General features: G+C 28.7%; 1 protein-coding gene across 1 annotated transcript; it reads left to right on the top strand.

Moving 5' to 3' along the window:
• The first annotated feature begins 15,429 nt into the window (after positions 1-15,429).
• On the top strand, positions 15,430-17,104 carry LOC115710368 (non-specific lipid transfer protein GPI-anchored 10). The gene is made up of 3 exons (XM_030638739.2): positions 15,430-15,856; positions 16,657-16,740; positions 16,840-17,104. Exons 1-3 carry the CDS (start codon positions 15,532-15,534, stop codon positions 16,977-16,979), a joined length of 549 nt encoding a protein of 182 aa, XP_030494599.2. The 5' UTR covers positions 15,430-15,531; the 3' UTR covers positions 16,980-17,104.
• Positions 17,105-17,592: the final 488 nt, after the last annotated feature.

Here is a 17,592-nt window from a genome sequence, read left to right as displayed (position 1 = left end):
TTATGTTTGATTTTAACAAGGCTCTAATACCATTTGTTAAAATCAAATACAAATTATGAGTATTGAGACACAAAAGATTATACACTAATCATCATCACTCATAATCATCAAACCAAGATCCAAATATTTATTTAGAGCATCCAAAATATATAATAAGCATATATACCTCCCATTGATGCATCCATGCGAGCCATCTAAGTTCAAGAATCTCCAACAAGAATCAATCCAATTTCAAGACTAGAGAGGAGCACAATGTGGAGCTATCCCCACTTCTTTACTTTTTTACCATTAATCTCACTAAACCACTTCTTCACATAAGACACACACACACATATATATATATATTTATATATATCTTTATATATTAAAAGTGCCTATCTAACGACAATTCTTGGTGATCTTCCGTTAACAAATAAACCCAATAATTAAACCAAAAAAATTAAACAATCTTTTAAATATTAATAATCTCTTTTTAAATTAAAAAAATCATCTTAGCCACATATCTCTCTAACAAACCTATCTTGGGAGAATATTAATATTTTTTTTTATTTATTTTTTAAAAAAGAAAAATCTTTATATATTAAAGTTAACCTCACGTTATTTAATGTTTTCTCTGGATAAGCATAGCAAGCAAAAATACCACTTCTATCTTTGTGTGATTGCAGATATACCACTTCTGTCATTGACCCACTTTTTAGCTTTATAAATGGAGATGTTCATATAATATTAACACTTTACAGAATATTTATAGATATAAACTTACATTACATGCTATGTTAAAAAAAGAACTAAATAGAATAATCTACTACTCCAATAATAAATTTATTTACAATTTTATAATTACACTAATATTATTTTTAATACATTATTAAATAATATTTCAAATGTAAATATTTAATTTTTTTAAACAAAAAATTTGTAATCTTTAAAAATAAAATACATTCAAAATCTTAAAAATACCAAAATCTTAAATAAAACTAGCAATACGTGGCTCGGCACGTACATTCACCTAGTATATATATATATATATATATATATATATTTCATACCCTTATAACCCTAAGGGTTATTCACTAAATGGGCTTAAGTGGTTCAATAATGGTATACTACAATTTAAAGGGCCAATTATAGTTTTAAGGGTGCTCTCATGTGCCTCTAACATAATATATAATTATTAACTATCCCATTATGGTAGAAAACAAATATTAGCCACATAGTTAATGATTGTATTTATGGTATTAAGTTCATGATTATATTAGTCCATAATAATAATTCTAACACTAGTGCCCAACACTTTTTATAGGTGGCGCCCTATAAATAGCTAACAATATTTTTTAAAAGCTATTTTTTTAATTTATATGAGACTCGATACTTAATTATACCTATAGCGTTATGACACCAAGGAAAGTACTAGGTACCAATAATACTTTTTAGCAATTTTCTTTTATTTTGTCTCTCAAATGGGATAAAATAAAATATGATATCTCCTACTTTTTTTACGGTTTAGTATAATTTTACATGTCTGATAAATTATAATTTAATTAATTTATTTTTTTAAAAAAAGTGAGAGAAATTTTATTTACACCTTAAAATTTTTTAAAGACACCATATTTTAATAATTTTTATTTTATATAAAATTTATATCTTTAATTGTACTAAGTTTTTTTAACTTTTTTTTTCCAATTCATATTCTTAAAAAATATACCTATCAAACAAAAATAAATTATGTTTTAAATGTTATGACAAAAAAATTATATGAAATTTTCTTAAAAAAAAATAAAAATATATATAAATGAGTTAGAAAAAAGTATGAAAATAAAATCAAAATAAGTATTGAAATTAATATAAAATAATTGGAGAATTTTTTTTTAAGAAAGTACTTTTTAAAAATGATTTAAGTTTATATTTTTTCTAATGATAGAGTGTATTTATCATTTATGGAGTGTAAATATAACTCCCTAAAAGTAATTTTCTTTTAGGGTATACGTGTAAATTAATTGTTTGATTATATGTAATTTCAGTGAAGCTATATGATTTTATATAAAGAACACATGTATCATGCTAAAGAAAGAAGAAATGTATTATGCAATTATCACGATATGTATGTTTAGAGCATATAACATACGGTTGGCTTGGAAATGAAGATGCATGCAAAATATGTTAGGTGGGGCCACACTCATATATTTAGAGATGAGTGTATTGATTATGGAGTAATAATGATATTCTTATAATGCTCTCAAATATAGAGAAATTTACATGGTATATTAACTTTTGTCATTTTTTTACAAAAATACTGCCAGGCGGTATTTTTTTATTTTTTTACTGTATTTTTTTATAAGTTTCATACTGCAGTATACTGTGTTAAGTATTCACTGGTATTCTACTAGTGTTTTACTAGTGTTCTACTGTTATTTTGAGTTGTTCTGTTTTGTGTTTTACTGGTGTTTTATAAAAATACAGTATTTTTGAAAAGATTTCCGTGTGACAATATTTTTGTAAAAGTTAACCCAAATTCCAGTATTTTTGTAAGTTTCCCCAAATATATTACTAAGTGAAGTTTTATAAAAGATTATAACTAACTATGAACCTAGCTAGCTAATGTCTTTTCAATATCTTTATATAACCTATATTGTAAGGAATTAAATATTCACATTTTTTTTATGCTTTTTACACGTTTGATTGCGTTATTTGCATCTTTAGTTGAGGCTGTTATTAGAGTTTTCTTCATTTATTTTGTAAACTGTTTATTTATAGCCTATTATTGTTGATTATCATCATTAAGCGATTTATCAAAGGATTAATTAGAGTATTTATCCAATTCAATATGTATTATTTTGCTCATAGTGCATCCGATTCAAACTAAGTATAGATTTTATATTTTGAATCTAAATCCAATCTGCACAGTAACTCAAATCCAATCTTATTGCTGATTAGATCGATTATTTTGTATTGATTACTTTTTAATATTAAATTATTTAATATTTATTAAAAAATATTTTCTTTCACATAACTAACAACAAAATAAAACAAATTATTATTGTTTTATATGTCTCCAACAACAATAAAATAAAAAACAACAAATTTAAAGGAAGATAAAAAATTTATGTAGAAAGAAATATTTAATTTTGTGGGAAATACAACTAAGTGGTGCAGAATCAAACCAACTAAACTTTAAACAATCAAATAATTAGCAATGACAAGATTAACATAACACAAATAGTAATCAAACGAAAAACAAGGATGAACAGAGTATGAACAACCAGAAAACAATAACACAGTAAAAATAAGAAATCAACACCAAGATATATATGTTAGAAAAATTAATAATAAATCCAAGATCTATTTGTATATAACATAGAACACAATAATAAGATATAATAATTAGGTATGTGTACCTGATTGATCCATAACAATTATCTCAGTTTGATCCACAGCAGTTACTCCAATTTGATAGTGCAATACTATCAACTAAGTCTTCCTCCCTAGATCTCTAAATCAGAAGCAGTTTTATTTATCTGATTATCAAAAGGTATACATTGTGATGAGACAATATGTATTTATAGAGTTAGGGAGGGGACTTAGCTACAAAACCCTAGTTGGGTTGGGCCTGCTCATCAAAGGCTTCAGTCAACTAGAAAAGCCCACACTTCTGCTTCACCTAGACTTTACACACAGATGCTAAGCCCATTAACAATTGATCACCAACAACATGGGCTAACACAACAAAGAACTATCCAATCAATCCAAGTTTTAATAAAACAAATAAAATTTAATGTAAGCCCAAATAATAGTCTAACATTCTCCCACTTGGGCTACATTGATTTTAATACATATATATTATATATCAAAATAATTTTGTTTGAAAACGACTCATGGGTTGAACAACAGGAAAACATTTGTGGCCACTTTAAAAATGATAGTTCTCTGATAGCATCTCAACATACCGGTCCAATTTAACCTTTGATAATGAACTATGACAGTCATATTGTTTTTAACTCAACAAAAGACATTCATAATCACAAATACCAAAGTATTAAATCGACATGGTCAATAAGTCTAGTAGTGTGGTAAGGATTTATGTTCAATATGTGATCAATTTAAAATAACATAATATCCTTATCAGTCCTCAATTTCACTGATACCGTGATGCTTAATAAATAAGCCAGTGAAATTCATCATACACCACTTAAAATAAGTAAGTGTCACTAAACTTGCTTAAAAAATAAAGCCAACAACATATCATTGTTATTAAGCAAATATACTTAAAATACAATGATCACAACAAGATATGAACTACATGCTTTCAATTCAATTATTCTCGAGAATATAACAAAGCCTAACTGAAAGCATAAACATCCAATAATAAAAAAAAAGTATTGGCCCACAAAGTAGTTCATAACATCAACAAGTAAATTACATTTAAATGTAATCTCAAAAGATAAAGCAAGAAACTCCCACTAACCCAAAGGAACAAAAGATTATAAAATGCCTGTGTCAAAAACATGTTTATCAAACAATATGACACTTAATCCTTTGGTTAGAGGATCTGCAAACATCAACTCGGTCTTTCAATATTCTATCACAATGTCTCCTTTCTTAACCAAGTCTTTAATAGTGAGATACTTTATTTCCTTATATTTGGAAGCACTACTAATCTCATTATTCTTTGAAAAGAAAACAACAATACTATTATCACAATAGATTAGTATAGGAGAGGGAATAGGATCAACTAGTCGTATCTCTAAAATCAAATTCTTTAACCATAAAGCTTGCAAAGATGCCCCATAACATGCAACAAATTTAACATACATAGTAGATGATACGATTAAAGTCTATTTAACATTTTTTCAAGAAATAGCAGCACCAACAAAAGTGAAAATATAGCCAGAAGTTGACTTTAAATCATCTACATAACCACCAAAATCTGAATCGGAATAACCAACAACTTAAAGATTGTTGACATGCTTATACACAAGCATAAAACTCTTCGTTCTATGCAAATATCTCAAAACTTTATTGGCTGCAACCTAATGATCATGGCCAGGATCAGATAAATATCTCCTAAGAACATCGACCATAAAAGCAATATCAGGTCTAGTGCAAACCTAAGCATACATCAAACTCCCTACTGCACTTGCATATGGGATATTCTTCATTTCTTCTCTTTTTAAGTCGTTCTTGGGACAATGTTGCTTAGTAAATTTGTCCCTTTCAGAATAGGAACGAAACTAGCTTTACACAAATCCATGTTGAACCTTTTGAGCACACGATTAACGTAAGCTTCTTGAGCTAAGCCAAGAACTTTTCGATTCCTGTCACGATGGATCTCAATCCCCAAAACATAAGATGCCTCTCCAAGATCTTTCATATCAAAATTAGTAGACAGAAAACTTTTGGTCTCATTTAGTAATGACAAATCACTGCTGGCAAGTAAAATATCGTCTACATAAAGAACAAGAAAAATATGATGACTCCCACTGATCTTCATATAAATACACTACTCAAACTTGTTCTCTACAAAACCAAACGATGTCACAACCAAGTACCACTGGCGAGATGCCTGTTTGAGACCATAAATGGATCATTTCAATTTGCAAAACAAATTGTCATTTCCATTTTCCTCGAAGCCTTCAGATTGAGACATAAAAAATTTGCTCACTCAATTCTCCATTCAGAACAATAGTTTTAACAATCATTTGATGCAACTCTGAATCAGAGTGCACAACTTAGGCCATAATAATTCTGAATGAATCTTTAGTGGAAACAAGTGAGAAAGTTTCAGTGTAATCAATACACTCTTTGAGTAAAGCCTTTTGTCACTAAACGTGATTTATACCTTTTCAAGCTGTCCCATTTTATCCTTATAGTTCTTAAAAATCCACTTGCAACCTATTGATTTAAAACCATCAGGTAAAAAACAATCATTGAAAATTAATAATTTTCAACCAAATTTCCAAAAGAGAGATATTAATTGCTTTTATTATTTTATTTTATTTTTTTTTTTGTCCATGAACTTAATCTCATCATCCATAGCTTCTATCCATTTTGAAGAATGTGGACAATTGGGTGCTTCACTATAAGTAAGAGGTTCCACAAAATGACCAAGATTACATTCACCTTCTCCAAGGTAAATAAAATTATCATCACACCTCATTGACATCTTTTGTCTTTGAGATCTCCATATAGGAGGTACTTCTGGAATAACCTCTATTTATTGACCATCATTTTGAATGACATATTCCACAATTAGATTTCTCTGATAACAAGACCCTCATCAACAACAAAACCTTCTTCAATAATAGGTTCCTCATCAATAGTAGGACCCTCGTCATCTTAGATAGTATGAGCAATATATTCATCAGCAATGGGAGCGTTATCAACTAGAGTAAGAATAAGACTAATATTATTATCATCTCTTGAAAAAGACATAGGAATAAAAATTCCTTTAGATGACTCCCCCATTTCAAGAGATGGTGAATGAATATTTTCAACAACATCAAAATTTAGCAGTCTGAGATTCAACAATTCGCGTACCACGAGTAGGACAGGAAAAGCGATAGCCTTTTGAGCGCATTGGATAACCAATGAAATAATAGCGATTTGTTCTCGGATCTAACTTTTTCAAATTAGGATCATAAATCTGTACTTCAGCTGGACAACCCCATACACGAAGATGATTCAGACTAGGCTTCCGCCCAGTCCACAACTCAAAAGGGGTCTTAGGAACAGATTTACTGGGAACATGATTTAAAATATAAGTTGCAGTCATAAGTGCTTCACCCCATAAAAACTCTGGAAGATTTGTTCTACTCATCATACTTCTAACCATATCCATGAGAGTGCGATTTCTCCTTTCAGCAACGCCATTTTGCTCAGGTGAACCAGGCATAGTGTATTGAGAAACTACACAATTTTCTGGAAAATATTTAGCAAAAGGCCTAATGTGTTGTTTAGATTCTAAATAACAACCAGAATATTCTCCTCCGCGATGAAAATGAACAAATTTTATGACTCTGCCCAATTATTTCTCAAGAACATTTCGAAAGATTTTGACTTTATCAAAAGCGTTCGATTGTCTTTGATCAGGTAGGTGAGACCATAAGAAGAAAGAAGAAAAAAAATATCGATAAAAGTTATAAAATACTTGTTTCTACACAACATGGTGGAATAAGGTCCACTGATGTCATTGTGGATAATCTCTTATAAAGAGTGACTATAGATAGCAGTCTGCTTTCTTATTTTAGTCAATTTTTCACAAGTACAATCAGCACAAGTATTCCAACCAGAAACATCAACAGGAGGAAGAATTTTAGCTAGAAGGAATCGATCAATTCTTTCTTTAGAAATATGACCTGATCTATCGTGCCATAATAATAAGGATGTTATCTTAATATAAGATTTCTTATCCACAATATTCACAGCATTAAAAAAAAGGAAGCTAAGGAAGTCAATTATAATTTGAAAAGAATATCAGAGTAAAAATAGTTTCCAATTATTCTGAGTCAAACATAATGTCAACACTATAATTGGCAAAAAGAAAAGAAATTCATTGTTTAACTAAAAGCGGAAGCGAAACTGAATTACTTTAAAAGTAGGAATCAAGAAATTACTGTTCAAAATAATCTGAACACTAAATTGTAATTCAAGAATAAGTGTGCCAACATAGATAACATCATCACTAACATAAGTGCCACTTTCAGCTTTGACTCCTTCTCACTTATCTTCTTGAAATCTTTTAGCCTCTGGTTGTGGTTGTTTCTCTTCATATTTTCTTTATCCTTTGTTGGGCTTGAGGTGAGAAACAAAGTGAGAAGCCTCATTCTTTTCAATTTGTTATCTTGCTTGTTTCAGCTACACACTGAGAAATAAGGTCACTAACACTCCATGCTTTATAATAAGTGTTTAGGCAGTCTTGATAAAGCTAAAAGAGGTAGGAAGTTCATGAAGAACTTAAAGAATGGTGTAAAAGTTGGGAAGAGGAATATTATGTTCTTTCAACTCGGACTGAACATGAATAATTTTCAGAATAAAACCTCGCACTCCTTTGATTTTTCATACTTAATGGTTGCCATTTCATCCATAAGATGTCCAGCTTCAACGATTTTACTATTGTTAAATAGTTTTTTTTTTTTTTTCACTTCTTTGAAATATTTCATTAGCATTTGTGGTGTTTGACAAACCACCAAAAGATGTTCAGGAATCAAACGTTTCATAGCAATGAGACTAAGATGATTTGAATTTTTCCAATGTGCATGAAGAATTTTTGGGCAACAATTCTGATATTAGAATAAGATCAGCAGATTTTTCTTCTCGAAGGCATAAGTCCAAATCTATTATGCCTAAAGTAATTTTCACATCTCGTTTCCATGTCTTAAAGTGGAAGCATTCAGAATTCAGATGAAAATGTTATTGTTGTTCGCAGAAAGGAGACCGAAAAATCCAAAAAATTAAAACTTGAATAAGCAATATGAGCAATGCATTAGAAAATATTGTAGAATCAACTGGTCATTATAAACTCCCCTTTGGGGTGAGAATATGACACACACATGATTTACCTTCATGAAGTTAACAACAAAGAAAAAATACATATCATTTAAGAATTTTATTACCTTTGGGCAAATAAATTTCTTAAAAATATGTATTAATTCAGGCAAAAAAATAATAATAAATTTATATATTTAAATTATTACCTTTGGGCAAATAATTAAAATATATATATTTAATATTAACTCACTTCATGGAATGTGAACTAATATATGTAAATACTACCTTTGGGCAAGTAATTACACATATAGTCAACCAAAATATATAATATTTTCTTCAACATGTGAAATTTGGTGATAAAACAATCATTGAAAATTAATAATTTTCAACCAAATTTCCAAAAGAGAGATATTAATTGCTTTTATTATATTGATAATAAAAAAAAATAAAGTGTCCACCATAACACATTATTTTTATATCAAATAATCAAGTTTTATAACTTTAGAACAACAATTAATGGAAAAATGTGAAATAAAGAATATTGGTGGAGATTACATAGTCAAGATAAATTAAACAAGAGAGTGACTATGTCATATGGGACGAGAAGAAACTCAAAAAATTTTCTATGATTTACGGATTTTGAAAAATCATCAAAAATTATTTTTAATAATTTTTTTAACTGCATAATTATCATTAAAATAATAATAATTATTAAACGGAGTCAAAAAATTAATTAAAAATCATAGAAAAATCAGAAATTTAATTTTAAGCACGCTGGAAAAAAACGTTGAAAAACGACACCCGACGGTGCCGCACGCGCCCCCACGCGCGGGCTGTGCGAGTGGGCATTACGGCTGGACATCACCTTCAACCTCCAGCCGGATCTCCAGCGGGTCGCGCGACCCGGTTCGGCCCCAGGCGGGTCTGGACGAAATCCGGCCAAAAAACACCACGAAAACTTCGGCAAATCGAGGGGTTTTGATCGGGAATCAATTTCTACTTTTAAAATCGGTTCAATTCGATTTGGAAAGGACTAAAACCGAGCATATTTTACTGATTGAAATCCGAAAAAAAATAAAATAAAAACAAACTATCAACCCGATTCTACAATGTATGTCATACAATTCGAAAAATTAAACGTGTAGAAACATTGTAAATTAGTTGGTAATGAGATTTGCACCATCAATTTTAGTGTATAAACTATAGAATCAAAAATCCCAAATTGAATTTCATAAAGAAAAAAAAATACGTAAACCCTAAAAGTTTAATCTTTAAATTCTCCTAATTTACTCAATGATTTTATGCAAGTAATATATCAAAAGAAAGAGAATCTAATGAGGAATAAAACCCCTAAACTTTTAAGATCGAAAAAAAAAATTCAACATAAAATAATAAGGAAATTAATATGTAATTGGAAAAAAAAAATAACATTTACATATTAATTGTTATAAAAATTATAGGTTCTAAATCATATACAATTGGCAATCTGATACCATATGTTAGAAAAATTAATAATAAATCCAAGATCTATTTGTATATAACATAGAACACAATAATAAGATATAATAATTAGGTATGTGTACCTGATTGATCCATAGCAATTATCTCAGTTTGATCCACAGCAGTTACTCCAATTTGATAGTGCAATACTATCAACTAAGTCTTCCTCCCTAGATCTCTAAATCAGAAGCAGTTTTATTTATCTGATTATCAAAAGGTATACATTGTGATGAGACAATATGTATTTATAGAGTTAGGGAGGGGACTTAGCTACAAAACCCTAGTTGGGCTGGGCCTGCTCATCAAAGGCTTCAGTCAACTAGAAAAGCCCACACTTCTGCTTCACCTAGACTTTACACACAGATGCTAAGCCCATTAACAATTGATCACCAACAACATGGGCTAACACAGCAAAGAACTATCCAATCAACCCAAGTTTTAATAAAACCAATAAAATTTAATGTAAGCCCAAATAAAAGTCTAACAATATATTGGCTCAAGTTCGATAGATCGATGTGATCTATGACTCTACTCCAGTTCTGCAACACCACCAAAATCCTCTTTATTGATTGAGCAAGAACATGTACAATACCGTCGAGATCAATTCTCCGATGAGTTCTCTCAAAGTGTTTCAACTCTCACACTCTTACCCAAGAATCTTCTTCATCTACAGAAGATTCTTCATACAAAACTCAATCTCTCTCTTTTCTCTGTAACTTTCTCTCTCTACCTCGAAACTCAATTTGATCGTTGTATCTGAAATAATAAGTGTTGGTGGTATTTATAGGCTTAAGATCAAGATCTTAAAGTCGTGGCTGCAAGAAGATAGGTTGTTAAGTTAGTTTGTGACAGTCAGAGCCCCGTGATCCGAAAGGAAAAGATCGGGAGCTATTCAATCCCACATTGCCTGAGTGCAATGATCCTGAGACTGTGTATGTATGAGACTACATAGTTGAAGTGGGTTTAAATTTTTATCACCTTGGAAGGCGAAAGCCATGGCAGAGTTAGCATTATTAGAATTAGGGGTAGTACTTCTTTGGTGTTCTTCTTGAGTCACAAGATAAAACACCCTATTTACTTCTGGTAAAGAATCTATAAGCAGAATTCTTCCTCTAACTTGTGAGTATGAATCCGAGAGTCCCATCAAGAATGATATAATGTACTCTATGTGATGATGATCTTGGAGCTTCTTGACTCCTCCACATGTACATCCGTTACATGTGCATGAAGGCTTGTAATTGGTTAGCTCTTCCCATATAGTTTTAAGTCTAATAAAATACATGCTTATGGTCTGGTTTTCTTTTTTAAGATTCGTAAGATCTTTCCTCGAATTGTATATATGAGGACCATTTTTCTGGTGAAAACAGATCTTTAAATCATTTCAAATTGTCGAGGCACATTCATCATAAAGAATACTTGATGAAATTTCCTTTGAAACAGAATTTAAGATGCAAGAAATCACATTGTTATTATTATGATACCAAGCATTATAAAGATTTTGTTCAGAAACAGGGGGTTTAGGGATAGAACCGTCGAGAAATTCGATTTTATTCTTCACAGAGATCGTGAGTTGCATTGCCCTGCTCCATGAAAGTAGTTGTCTTGTCCTGTGAGAGGTTGAGACACCAATGCATTCCCAGGGTTATCTCCATGATGAAGGAAGTGCGGACTTGTAGGATCTTCCAATCGATTCTTGGTTGAAGTAACTTGAAGGCTTTGATTAGTTTGAATAGAAGGATTGCCAAGATCGACAACAGCAGCAGGAACTCTGGTTTAATCGTCATCTGTAGCCATTGTACGGAATCAATGTACAGAGAGAGAAGAGAACATCAATCAGAGAAGATGATCGAGAAAGACGCAGCTACGCTGGAGAAAAAGACACACGACAACTGGGAGGATCGGACGGGAAAGCTTATCTTTCCAGCTTTGATACCATATTGAGAAACAGAAGAATCATAATCTTGAAGAGAGAAAAATAAATTTGAATTAATTAAGAAGAGAGAAGAGGTGAGCCTATAAATAGCTAGACCTCAGTACAGACACAACCTAAGAAAGGAAAGCTAACCGAATTAACCAGAAAACGATTATAACTATAAGACTAACCAACTCAACTAAACAAACTAATTGTTTATAAAGAACAAGCAATAAAAACATCTAATACTAGTACAATAACAACACAGTAAAACTTAATACTGGCACATAACAACATAGTTAGGTCTCTGTCGCTACTCTTTATGTAAGTAAGTGTAAGTAGAATAATATAAATATTTTTTATTTTGACAATTGTGAATTATAACGAAGTGGGTCAAGGAATATTTTGAAATGTTTTGGATATATATATATATATATATACATATGGGTGACTATTCAATGGTTACATTTTTATTGTAACCATATGGTTACATTTTTCTTTAACCTATAATAGCAGGTTACTAATAGGTAGACTTTCTTTTTTTAGATTTAATTAATTATAATTAACTATTTTCTTAAAATAATTAATTAAATAGTAGACATTCCTTTTTTAGAATTATTTAATTATAATTAACTATTTTCTTAAAATAATTAATTAAATATTTAACAAGACCTCTTTTAGCAATTAATATTTATATTTAAATCCTTACTTGAATTATTTTAATAATTAAGCCATTTAATTATAATATTTACAATAAAATTTATTTTTTTTACAAAAATTAAACTTCTTTTGACACAAATTAAAATTCTCTTCTTATAATAAATTTTTCAAATAATTAATTATTTTTAAATAATATTTAATTATTTTGTTACAATTATATGAACTAAGTATGAGGCCTCAAGCTAATCAATCAAGAACAAGTGCAACCATTTTTTTTTTCTAAAAAATCCTTCAACTTATTGTATTTTTTACTTTTTAAATATTTAAATAAAAAAAATTAAATAATTAAGTGTAATAATTTAAAATTAAGATTACAAGTATAATAAAATTTAAATTATGAAACTATATGTGTATAATTTTAAATTATAAAAAGTTTTGCTATAAAATTTTAAATAATTTAGATATAAAAAAATAAATTGCTAAAAGATCCTTATATAGTAATAAATTGTAAAAAAATTAATTAATAATTATAATTAATTTAAATTTAAAATATAATTAATCTTAATTAAAGTTTTATAAGGAAATAAATGATTAGGTTACTTTCAGGTTACAAGTTATTTATTATTTATTTTTATTTAATTTCTAAATTAATCACAACCATTTAATAGTAATCCAATAGCTTAGAAAAATGTAACCATGATGGTTACAATAAAAATGTAACCATTGAAACCTGTTCCATATATATATATAGTATTTGGAAAAGTAGTGTTGTAGCAAATCCAATTAATATATGTATGGGAACAAAATTAATTACAAGTGAAAAAAAATAAAAAATCTCGTGTTTAAGTTTGACTAATTTGATCACTATAAACAACCAAAGATAATTTAAACTTTGGAATGGGTGCAAATAGCAAATGGGAGATTGGGATATTTAGTTTTAAAATAAAATGCATGTTTTTGTTTATAACTTATAGGGTTCGTTTGGAACACCGTATTAGGTCGTATTGTATTGTATTGTATTATATTGAATTGTATTTTATGCAATATTTTTATGTAAAACTATATGTGGTATTAACTTTTATGGACACTTAAATATATAATATTTTAGTATAAATTAAAGTTTAACATAGTATTATATAAAAATATGATATATAATCCAATTCAATATAATACAATACAATACAATACGACCTAATACGGCGTTCTAAACGAGCCCATAATAATTAAGGGCGTGTAAACCAATTAAAACGTTTTCAAACTTTCACATGTTTACCTAACTTTATTTCACGTTCACACAAAAACAAAATAAATTTTCTCATGCTCCTCTTCTGCCCAAACCCATATTATTTCCATTTTTCTTCTTCTTCTTTTTTAATGGAATTCATTCATGTTGGGAAATAGTTGTCTTTAATAGAAATATAAAACCAAAAATATAACTCCAATAAAATAATAGAATAACAAAAACAAAAAATTAAATAATATTATAGCTCTAAACAAAATAAACACATAAAATAAGACATTATTTTTTATATAAAAAAAATTACATTTTTACGTTTAAAGATTTTTTTGTAAAAATTTACGGAGTTCTTTAAAAACAGCACGAAAATAACTAGAAAATTACATAAAAATAATATGAAAATAACATCAAAACAATAACAAAATCCATGTTTTTGCAATGTGAAACTTACAAATCATAAAATTAAAAATTCCCCCATTATAATTAGTACATACTCGGCCTTCAACACAGACCAAAATATCACATAACCAAATTACAAAAATATTAGCTACTATAAGTTACTAATATTTCAAACATATTTTAATATTTATAGATTTGACAAATTATTAGTCACAGACAGATAGCTTTCAACTTTGAGGTTACTAATAATTTTAAAGAATGACCCACTTAGTAATAGATGATTACTAGTTTGTAACTGAGTTAATAACTATTTAGAAAAATACCAATTTTATAAATATGTACATATATACAACATAATTTTTAGTGCATTGTGGAGTATTTCCATTCCACAATTTTGGACACCCCAAATTTCAAATATATGTACATATTGGTATTTGTTCCCAAATTAAGTTAATGTTGTTGGTCAACCCATGTAAGTAGTAGTGTTAGCTACTATTTTTCTCTCCTCTCATTTTTATGAAAACCATCAATACTCCTTCCAAAAATATGTAAGAATTGTAAATAAATTTAAATTAGAGTACTAGCTAAAGAATAATATTTTTGGCTAATTATACTTTAAAATTTTGTTAATTTTTTAGTATTTTAGTAATTTTGAGTTAGTGATATGAGTTGTGTGAAATTTTAAGTTTGTATATTAATTTTATTTTGATGATTGTCATTCTGCTATAATTTTTTTTTTTTTTAATTTCATTAACTTTAGCGACAATCATTAATAATAGGATGGTATTTCTTTTAATATGATGAGTGTTGTTTGAAGACGTTATAGCTTTATTGTCTAATTTTTCGGAAGCAGTTCCCATGTGGCTCGCGATGAATTTTGCAGCTCATAGTTTGGTAAAATATACCTTTTGGTTAGACGATGAACTATTTTGGTTCGAAGAAGTTCCACTACTAATTGTAATTTACTGCTTTATTAATTATATGACTCTGTTCACTACCTAAGAAAAAAAAATTAGATTACAACAATGTATTTTTTTTTTATTATTTTACTCCTTTTTCTTTAAGGAATAATATTTTTAAAATATTAAAAGTTATAGTAGATTTGAACAATAATATTTTATTAATTATTTCCTTTTTCATAAAAGCATGTCAACACACAAGATGTGTGTAACAACTAACACTCATATCATGCATTCCTTTCAACTATTTACTCCTAATTTGTCCTCAACACTTAAGATGACACTAACTACAATCCATTACCCAGTACAAGCACTATTACTAACAACAAGAGCTTCATTCACATTTTCACTTTCTTTCATCTTACTACCACAAACACACAATGTGCTCTTTCACCTTCTTGATTCTCCTCTTCATTTTGAACATTTCCCTTTCACCTCTTACCACCTTTTCGCAAGAAACAACCGTGGCTCAGTGCGCGACAAGGCTGCTTCCGCTTGCACCCTGCGCCTCATTTGTGCAAGGTACTGCCTCATCGCCAGCCCTGTCGTGCTGCGACAACCTCAACCAACTCTATGCTCAGCAGCCAAAATGCCTATGCATGCTTCTCAATGAAACTACACTCAACTCTCTTCCTATTAACACTACACTTGCTCTGCAGTTGCCAAGTCTATGTCACCTCAAAGTAGACATCTCTATTTGTTCTGGTAAATTAATCTTAGATATCCCATATTCTAAAATGAAATATCACTCTATGAAAGTCTGGCAATTATTCCATTTGAAAGAATTTTGTTTAATGAAAATATAAGTGTCAAAATGTAAAAGTATATTTATTAAAATTTTGTATTGTTATTTATTTTATTTTTTTATGTGAATTTTTTGTACTATTTTATTACAATATAATTTGTGAACATTACACATATTATGTGTTTTATATAATTTGTACAAAAATATAGTTTTTTTTTTCAAAAAAAAAAAATTAAAAAGAAAGTTTAAATATACGAAGAAAAATACATTATAAAGTAATTTGTTATCCTAAAAGTAACTAGCAACCTGTTTTCCCCATTTTTTTAACTTTCCCAAAAAACAAGTTTTTGGAAAAAGAAACCACAAAAATAAAAATTTCCCCTATAACGTTTTAATTAAGAATGACTCTTATGAGGTTTTTACACCACATATTGAAATTTTTAATTTTTTAATTTTTTTTTACTGTAGAGCAAAATTTTTTTCAAAAATATTGTGTATTTTTATACTGTACATCGTTATTTTTTTACTTATTCTACTGTTGTTTTAATTGTTCTGTTTTATTATTTTACGATTATTTTATAGAAAAATAATATTTTGTTAAAAAATCTGTATGATAGTAAAATTGCAAATTTTTACTTAAAATTCAATATTTTTGTAAGACCTCTTATTATTTCCATGTTAGGTTCGAAATAGTTAATTTGTACGTGTTTAATCGTTACAAGAATACCAAGTGATTATTGTACATTCACATTTTGATTAGGGAGAAATGTGAGTACTAGTCCACCTGGGTCTCAAATGTTGACAAACACCAATTCCACTTCTCACGTAAACTCCACCATTGCAGGTATATATTCACAATTCACAAACAATTATTAATTTATACATAAACATATAATTCCACATATATGTTTACATGTTTTATTCTTTTTATTTATTATTTCAGCTTCTCCAATGTTTCAAACTGTACCAACATCACCAAATTCTGCAACAGGACATGGGTCTAACGAAGGTGGCAGGTTGAAAAGGGCTACTGATTTTACTATGGTGATGGTAGCTGCTTTGATCTTTTCTTTGGCTACTTAACTCATAATATTTTATACATAATTTTGTGACTTTTTTAGGTACTGACAAGTGGTAGTTTTATGTAATTGTTAAGCTATTTGGTTAATTTCAATTCTAAGCAGATCTTACTAATATTTTTACAATAACTGTTTACTAGTATCGAATTATTTAATTTAAAAATTAGTATAATAGTAACTAGTTCCTACTATCATCTTTTTACTTTTAATGACATGATGGTAACTAGTTAGTGCCACATACATTTTAATTTAAAAATAACTCACTTTTTTTTACTGGTAAGCTGTTTTTGTAAAATTTAATGTGGTAGTAACCAGTAACCGATTTCTAAAAAGGGAGGGAAGGTGGGGAAAACCCCATAAAAATGTAATCATAATAATAAATCGATAGAAAGCACACAAAGCTATTTTTAGCATTTGTGAATTTTTTTTTTTTTGAAAAAAATGTAATCTCCTCATTAAGATAAATATCTAATCCTTTCTCAAAAATAAAAAAAGTAAAAAATGAAACAAAGAAAGAAGAAGAAGATATCTACTTTGCAGAGTCATCATAATTACATACTGGGCCTTCAATACAGACCCATATATCATAACTGGGCTCGAAGTCCCAAATTTTCAGA

This window comes from Cannabis sativa, chromosome 3 (genome assembly GCF_029168945.1).
Source record: "Cannabis sativa cultivar Pink pepper isolate KNU-18-1 chromosome 3, ASM2916894v1, whole genome shotgun sequence".
NCBI classification, from domain to species: Eukaryota; Viridiplantae; Streptophyta; class Magnoliopsida; order Rosales; family Cannabaceae; genus Cannabis; species Cannabis sativa.
The sequence above is the reverse complement of the archived record's forward strand: the minus strand, read 5'-3'. Positions and strand labels throughout refer to the sequence as shown.

Coding starts and splice junctions, on each gene's coding strand:
- LOC115710368 (XM_030638739.2), top strand. CDS start 15,532: ATGTGCTCTTTCACCTTCTTGATTCTCCTCTTCATTTTGAACATTTCC. Junction 15,857..16,656: donor AGACATCTCTATTTGTTCTG/GTAAATTAATCT, acceptor CATTTTGATTAG/GGAGAAATGTGAGTACTAGT. Junction 16,741..16,839: donor CGTAAACTCCACCATTGCAG/GTATATATTCAC, acceptor TTATTATTTCAG/CTTCTCCAATGTTTCAAACT.